General features: G+C 63.5%; 2 protein-coding genes across 3 annotated transcripts; one reads left to right on the top strand and one right to left on the bottom strand.

Annotated features, from left to right (window-relative positions):
• The first annotated feature begins 400 nt into the window (after window positions 1-400).
• PPP1R35 (protein phosphatase 1 regulatory subunit 35) lies at window positions 401-2455 on the top strand. Of its 2 annotated transcripts, none has more exons than XM_090055812.1 (4): window positions 401-711; window positions 1289-1574; window positions 1902-2032; window positions 2156-2455. In XM_090055812.1, the coding sequence occupies exons 1-4, from the start codon at window positions 523-525 to the stop codon at window positions 2333-2335; spliced, it is 786 nt and encodes a 261-aa protein (XP_089911938.1). In that variant the 5' UTR covers window positions 401-522; the 3' UTR covers window positions 2336-2455. The 2 variants fall into 2 exon arrangements, with proteins under 2 accessions (XP_089911938.1, XP_089911939.1); XM_090055813.1 differs by having other exon boundaries at window positions 408-711; window positions 2159-2455.
• A 1245-nt stretch (window positions 2456-3700) lies between these two features.
• On the bottom strand, window positions 3701-7296 carry MEPCE (methylphosphate capping enzyme). The gene is made up of 4 exons (XM_090055639.1): window positions 5554-7296; window positions 4440-4658; window positions 4214-4340; window positions 3701-4044 (listed from the first exon to the last, which is right to left on the bottom strand). Exons 1-4 carry the CDS (start codon window positions 7120-7122, stop codon window positions 3998-4000), a joined length of 1962 nt encoding a protein of 653 aa, XP_089911765.1. The 5' UTR covers window positions 7123-7296; the 3' UTR covers window positions 3701-3997.
• Window positions 7297-7822: the final 526 nt, after the last annotated feature.

Raw genomic sequence — 7822 nt, 5'->3', positions numbered from 1 at the left:
AACAATGGTATAATCCACATCCAAGTCTCGCGCACTCCCTTTTGCCTTCACCACAATGGTACAATCCACGTCCAATTGCTTCCCCCTTGCTGTGGCCACAGTGGTACATTCCGCAACCCCGCCCACATTTGCCCTGTCCACAGTAGTACAGTCCACAACGTACTCCCCCTCATATAGTGGTACATCCCGCCCCCTTTTGCAGTGGCCATGATGGCACAACCGAGCTCTCTTTGTCATGTCCCTAGTGGTACAATCCATAACCTCCCACCCACCCATGGCCCGAAGTGATACAGCCCCGAAGTCAAAATGGTTCGCCCCCCCCGCAGCAGTGGTTTGCTCCGGGTTCGCGGCCAGTTGCCCAGGTGACCCAGCTGCATGTGCGTGGGCTAGTGCCTCACGGCCGCCCGCTTCACCCTCCACACAGCGCATGCGTTCAGGCCGCGGAACGCCGCGCTCTAACCCCGCCCCCTCCGCCAACGGCTCCCGGTGGCGTTGGGGGCGCGAGAGTTGATCCCCCTAACCATGACGCGAGCGCCCGCCGCCGACGACAGCGTCCCCGCGCCCCGCCCCCCGGCGCCCGCCTGCCCGGAGCCCCGCCCCCTGCCGGGCAGCCTTGTGGCGCTCGACATCTACCCCACTGCCCCGCCGCCCCCCGGCGGAATCCTGCGCGCGCCCCCGGGGAGGGCGGGGCCGCGCGCCCCCCGCAGGCAGGTACTGGCGCGGGGTTGGCTGTCCCAGTGGATTCTGGGATGGGGGGGTTGGCAGAGATTCTGGGATTCAGTAAGACATGGTTCACTCAGAGGATTCTGGGGGAATTCGCAGGAGATTCTGGGACTGGGGACATGGCTGTCCCAGGGGACTCTGGGATAGAAAAGCCCTGGTTGTCACAGAGAATTTGGGATGCTGGGGTCCACAGGGGACTCTGGGATGGAGAAGCTGGCTGCCACAGGGATGGTGGGGGTCTTGCCACAGGATCCTGGGCTTGGGAGCCTGTCGAAAGCCCAAGGGATTCTGGGATGCAGGGGGTCTTGCTGCCGCAGGAGATTCTGGCAGGGGTCTAGCAGGTGACACCTGGGCAGGTAGCTCCAGGCCCAGGCCCTGAAGCAGAACGCACAGCACTGCCTGGTCTCCTGTTGCCCCAGAGCATGCTGGGTTGGGGACAGGCGTGTAGCTGCCCCAGGGGATTCTGAGAGCAAAGGGGTCTGGCTAAAGCACGGGCTTTCCCTGCCTGCCCCAGAGCACTGTGGGATAGCAGGGGACCCCAAGCTCACCCCTTGCTGCTTCCTAGGTGCGGTTCCAGCTCGGCTCCAAGCCAGGCCTGGGGCCCGACTGGGCAGGGGAGCCACAGCCTGAGCCCCCCGGATCCCCTCCCCCACTGCCACTGCCTCAGGGCAGCATGGGAGTGTGCCCTGCCCCTGGTGCACTGGCAGCTCCAGAACTTAACACCAGCCTGGCTCTAGTTCAGGAAGCACAAGCAGCCAAACAGGAGCTGTTCAACCCCCAGCGCGCAGCACATGTGCTGCTGGCTCGGTCCTTCTCCACCCGCTGTGCCCTGGAGGGGCGGACAGGTGCAGGTGAGGCTACCAGCTCCCCCGGTGCCCTTCAGTCCTGACCCACAGCCTCCTGCCAGCCCCCAGTGCTCTTCACTCCCGACCCACAGCTCCCTGCCCTCTCTAGTGTCCCTCACTCCTGACCCACATCACCCCCTGCCCCTATCAACCCAAAACCCCCTGGACCCTCTAGCCCTGCTGGTGCTCCTCAGAACCTACAGAATCCAGCGCCCCCCATGCCCTTCCTGAGCCACAGTCCCTGCCCCACCCAGTCCTGTCCATTCCCCTTACTCCTGAACCACAGCCCCACCCCCCACCAGTGTGCCTCACTCCCCTTCCCTTCCCCCCCAGCCATGAACATCCCACGGCAGCAGCAGGTCTACCAGGGCCTGGTGAGCCTGGAGGTGCCAGCAGACGAGGTGCTAAACTGGGCCCTCCAGGAGAAGCTGGCACTTGTGCACTCCCACCCTGAGCCACCCAGGGTGAGTGACCCTTGATTGGGGGCGGGTGGGGGCAGGGGTGATACCCCCTGTGGAACCCTGGGACACCTAGGAACACCAGCTTAGGTGTCCTGTGTCTGCCTCCCGCCCCCCTCCTTCTCCCAGCAGGACCCAGCCCCTGAGGGCCCTGACCCACGGATGTTCTTCGAATCCCAGGAGCTGCTCACCGAGACCCCTGACCTGGGTCCTGAGGGGTTATGGCCCCTTCCGCTGCCCTGGCCCCACATCCGGCCCCCCAGTGCTGTCTTCCTCATGTACCGCAAGTTCCAACAGTGGGACCTCTAGGTGTGGGGCAGAGCCAGGGACTCAAGCTCCACCTCTTTTCCAGGACTGGCTGGATTGTGGGTATACAAGGGATCTGTCATCACTGCAGCTCCCCCCTCAATAAATTGCTGTCTCCTGTTAGCTATCCTAGCTGGTGGAGGTGGGGTATGAGAGGGGTAAATGTTGGGAATGGAGCTTTGCTGTAGGGCATAGCTCCCATGATCCTTTGCAGCTGCAGGGAGAAGGGGCCCTATCCTGGTATGCCTTGCAGGGACATCCTATTGTTATTCTTTTCCTAGCATGCACTGATCTCTCAGCCCTACCACCCTCTTTCCCATCGGGCTGAGCAGTCCAGCCTCCATTTCCCAGGGTTCATTGTGTAAGTAGTAGCCATTGCCTGCCGGGGGGTAGGGCATCTCCTAGGTAATGGGCCCCACCACTGGGGGGGGCATGATACCAGAGCAGAGCATTGAAGGCAAAGGAGGGGAGCTGGGCTGTACCACTGCACAGGAGGTTAGGGGTTATAGTGCTTTAAAGGCAAAGGGAGGGGAAGATGGGCTGTAGCATAGAAAAGGGGGGGGGGATGGAAGCTGAGATGGTGCACCTCAGGTAAAGGGAGGGGTAATGTGGGCTCTACCATAGCAAAAGGGGGTGGAAGTTGGACTATACCATAGAACCCAGTCAAAGGGGACTAGAGTGTACTATAGCACCTAAAAAGGGAAGAGAGGGATAAGGTGAGCTGTACTATAAATCACAAGAGGCAAGTGGAGGGAATATTGGACTGTACCATAGCACCCAAGGCAAAGGGAGGGCTAAGTTGGGCTGTACCACAGAACCCAGCTGGGGAGGGGGGGGAAGAGGAGGAAGCTGGGCCCTACTGCATCACCTAGGGAAAAACTACCACAAGTGTGTGTGTGTGGGGTCTATACACAGCTAGGGGGCTGGGTTGTACCATAGTGTTCAGGGCAAGGGTGGGTGCTAAACAGTAGTACAGCCTAAACCTCCCTCTCCCTACTGCACACATGCCCTCTTGCTCCCAATGCAGGGGATAAGGCCCATCCCCAACACCCCCTCCCGACCAGGCTTGGTAGTGACCTCACAAGCAAGCCCCCTTGCTTCCCCTCAGCTTCGTTTCTTCCCAGCAGTGGGTACAGCCAGGGTCGTTCATATAGAGCTTTATATAGAACAATCAGCCGTTCTCAAGGTCACCCACATCCCGCCAGTCTTCGTCTGGGTGTGGGGACACAGACCCCCCTCCCCACACAATCCCAGCCTGCCCTGCGCAGGGCAGGAGCATCTATTTGTCCCAGCTGAGTCCAAGTCCAGCAAGGGGGCAGCCCCCAGAGTGGGGGGTGGGGGCAGAGAAAATAAACCAAAAAAAATGGGTAGGCTCCCTCCCAACAGCTGCCCAAAGCAGGGGAGATTTAAGGGTTAAAAAAATGGGGGGGGCACAAACCCCTCCCACTGAGCACAAGCCCCCACTCCCCCTCCCCCAAGCTAGGGGGGCTCCTAGGGGGGTGGGAGGAGTACGAGTCACTGAGGCCTTGGCACCAGGTGGATCCCTCCAGCTCCTCTTCGGCAGTGGGGGGCAGGGAAGCCAGACCCTCCGCCACAGCCGAGTAAGGTCTGTTCCAAGGGGATGGAGACACATGGGCACGCTCAAGGCCCCTCTGGCACCACAGTTCACTGGGCAGCTGCCTTGTGGAAGAGATAAACAGGTCGCTGGAACCCTGTGGGGGAAGAAGAGACTGGGTTAGGAAGGCAAGGTAAAGCCAGGTGTCCAGGCTGTTGAACCCCGCCCCTCAAGGCCCCAAACCAGGCCCCAGCCCTGTGCCCTGCTCCAAGTTCATCCCCTTGCCCCCACCAGGACTGGGAACAAGCCCAGGCAGCCAGGCTCACCCTTGGAGGTGTTGTGGGGCGTGGCTACGAGCTCGTAGGAGGCGAAGCCAACCTCAGGCGAGGTGAGGAAGGCCGGGAACTGCTCTGGCTTCAGCCGGATCCGGTAGTAGTTTCTGTACGTTGTCTCCTGGGGAGGGGGGCAAAAGAGGGGGCAGAGTCAAAGGCTGAACTTGAACCCCGCTCTTCCTAGGCCCCACCCCTATCCCAGTATGCCGCCCCTCCGTACCGTGAGGCCCTTGCGCTTGCCATATGAGGACCAAGGCTGGGGCTCAAGGACCAGGACACCACCGGGCCGCAGGTGGCGGAAGGTGCGCTTGAAGAGGCGCTTGAGGCCCTCATCACCCCAGTTGAGGTGCACCCACTTGGTGAGGCTGAGGCACAGCACCACGTCATACTCAGGGCGCTGCGCTGCCACCAGCTCATCCCGGCCCAGCACATAGTTGCCCTGTGGGGGGGAAAGAGTGCTGTCAGGGGGACGCAGACATCTGGGCTCCCCCCACCCCTGTCCCCAAGCAATACCCCCATCTCAGCATGCACTTGCCTACCAGAGAACCCAGGCATCCAAGCTCCCCCCTCCCACCATCAAAGAGAACCAGGTTATCCCCTCCCCACCCAAGAGAAACCAGGTGCATGGGTCTTCTCACCTTTGCCACCAAGGAGTCCCACCTTCAACCCCCCCTCTCAGAAAACCTAGACATCCAGGCCTAGAGCTGAACCCCCTCCCACATGGACCAGGATCCACTTCCCTGGTGGGGGACCCAGGCATCCAGGTGTCCGGCAGCTCCTTCCACCATCAGTGCCTTGGTGAGAAGGAGGAGGAAAGCAAGGTCTCCCCAGGCTTCCCTGGGGCCCAGACACCTGGGTTCTGGCTCAAGCTTGGGTGTGGGCGGGCAGGAATTGCTAAAGCCAGCTCCCAACAGCCCCAACCCAAGTCTCTTCTCCCCAAAGACAAAGAAATCTGGGCAGCCCCATCCCAAGTCCCCTGTAGGGGTGTCCTCATCTGTGAGGTGCCCATGTGGGGGGAGGGGCAGGCCTGTGAAGAAGACAGGGCCTCTTAAGTCTCACTCCATGACATGGGAGGGGTGTTCCCAACCTCCTGCCATAGACCTGCCCCCCGCACAGACAAGCTTTCTGCCAATCCAATCTGTGCTCCACCCCCTCACTAGCCCCACCCCTCACACCCACCTCTTCATGCCCCACCCCTTAGATCCCTTATTTCCTTATCCCTCACCCCTTAGCCCTAGATCTGCCCCTTATTCCCTACCCCCTAGCCTGACCCCGACCCCCACCCCCACCCCTTAGTTATGCCCTACCCCTTTCCTCAGGCCCCACCCCCTTACCCGCACAAAGATGACGTTGTTGGGGAAGGTGGTGGCATCAGCACCAGTCTCAGGCACGCGGGGGGCAGCGATGGGTCCACGGCTGGCCATGAGTGACAGGGGGAAGCCGGGGGGCTTCGCCAGGGGGCCACCCTCCCCAGCCCTGGCCTCCCGGCCTGGCCGCTCCATCTCCTCCGACAGGTAGTGGCGGATGTTCTGGCGGGCCGAGTGCACCAGTGCACCATCGATATCCAGGCCTACGATCCGGGCTGGGCCAAGGTGCCGGGCAATGCTGAGGGTCAGGTGTCCCACGTTGCAGCCCACATCCAGCACCTCCTTGCCCCGGAACCATTCCTCCTTCAGCACCCGCAGGCGGGTGTCCTCACAGCCCGGGTTGCGGTAGCCGTAGTACTTGCAGTAGTTACCATACTGGAACCGCCGCTGCTGCTGGCGCCGCCCCTTGCCAGCCCCGCGGCCTCGCTCGGGGCTGCCTTTGCCCCCCACTTTGGCCCCCTCTGACTTGCTGCAAGTCCGGCGGCGCTTGCGATGGTGGCGGGAGGAAGAGGAGGAAGCAGCAACCGAGGGCGGTGCGGGGCATGCGATCGCCTCCCCAGTGCCAGCAGACGGGAGCTGAGGCACGTCATCCCGCGAATTAATCGCCGTGTTGAGTTCGTAGGGCTGCGGTGTGGCCCCTTTTGCCTCGTGGCCAGCCCGCTGTGCCGCTCGGTGCCGGTGCCGCCGGCGCCCAGCCTTGGCAGGCGAGGCCAGGAGTGGCCCAGCGTCGCCGTCAGCGTTGAGGCTGAGGGGGTCTGTGATGTCACGGGGGATGAGGATCTCCACAGGGTCACGGCCCCGGGCTGGCAGTGGCGATGACTTGGGGGTCTCAGCATTGAGGGCCCGGTTGACCTCCTCATCCAGGAGGCTGTTGAGGTTCAGGGGGTCAAAGATGTTGCCCCCCAGGAGGAACTCAGAGGGCAGCACTGGGTCACACTCCGAGGTCATGCGCCGGCGCCGCTTGGAGGCTGGGTGCTTGAAGCCGGCATTGCAGCTGTTGCGCCGTTTGCCACTCCCCCCTCCTCCCCGTGGTGGCAGCTGAAGGCCGTTGCGGGGCCGCTGGAGCTCCTCCTCTGAAGTGGCCCCTGGCTGCAGCCGGGTTACGGGGCCACTCCCAGCTCGCCTTGGCCCCGGTGGGGCGGCCCCTGGGCGCCGTGGTCGGCACAGGACTGCCTCCTGCCGCACACTCCCACCTACCCCCCGGGCCTCCTGGGGCAGCTGCAAGACAGGGCCACCCCCTTCCCTACCCCCAACCCTTGTGGCCTCCTCGTGCAGCTCCGCGGAACAGGCCTCCTGGTGCAGCTGCACAAGGGGCCCGTCCCCTCCCCCTGCGGCCCCCTGGCGGAGCTCCTCCGGGGCAGCCTCCTGGTGCAGCTGCACGAGGGGACCGCCCCCACCCCGCGCGGCCTCCTCGTGCAGCTGGGCCCGAGGGCCGCCCCCCCCACCCGCCGCCGCGGCGCTGCCCTCGAGGGACGGCGGCGGAGCCGGGACCAGGAAGGTCTGCTGCTCCGCCGCCATGTCGAGCACCTCCTGCATCGCGCCCGCTCGCGACCCCGGCGGGGCCCTTAGGGCCCCCCTACAGCCCCCTTCACGGACTGCGCATGCGCGCCCAGCCTCGGCCGCTCTCCCCCACACCCCTGCCCTGCGTCTCGACTGCGCATGCGCGGCAGCCCGCCCCCCGTCTTCGCAGGCCTGCGAAGCACGTCCCGCGCCTCCCTCCGCCGCGAGATGGAAGCCTCCCCTCCGGCTGCGGCTTATATATGCGAGGGGCGGGGCCCCCGGGTGCCCCGCCCCCCAGGCTCAGGAGTGACCAATGCCAGCGCCCGGCAGCGTTCTCCCCCACGTGGCAGCGCAGCCAATGAGGAGAGAAGACGACGCCGTTCCCGCCCTCCCCGCGGGGCAGACCAATGAGCGTGCGGGGGGAGGGCCGCGCCATCCAATGGAACCCCGCGCTTCTCTGAGGGGTCCCGGGGTCTTTTTTGGGCGGCTGGCCTGTTCGAATGCCTGTTTAGGGGAACTGGGAGGAAGGGGCCTTAGAAATTAGAAATCTTTTAGGCGCGGGGCTGGTGTCAAGTCTGCTCCCTCCGGGGCTTCTCAAGGAGGGTCAGGCACTGAGATGGACACCTCACGGGCGCCGCGACCCCGTGGGCTTCATTGATTTGCGTGAGGGGGGTTAAAAACTTGCTTATTCGCTGATCATTGTCTCGCCACACAGACGCTCACGCTTCCCTAAGAG

This window comes from Crocodylus siamensis, chromosome 6 (genome assembly GCF_052110815.1).
Source record: "Crocodylus siamensis isolate JL-2025a chromosome 6, ASM5211081v1, whole genome shotgun sequence".
NCBI lineage: Eukaryota > Metazoa > Chordata > Crocodylia > Crocodylidae > Crocodylus > Crocodylus siamensis.
The sequence above is the reverse complement of the archived record's forward strand: the minus strand, read 5'-3'. Positions and strand labels throughout refer to the sequence as shown.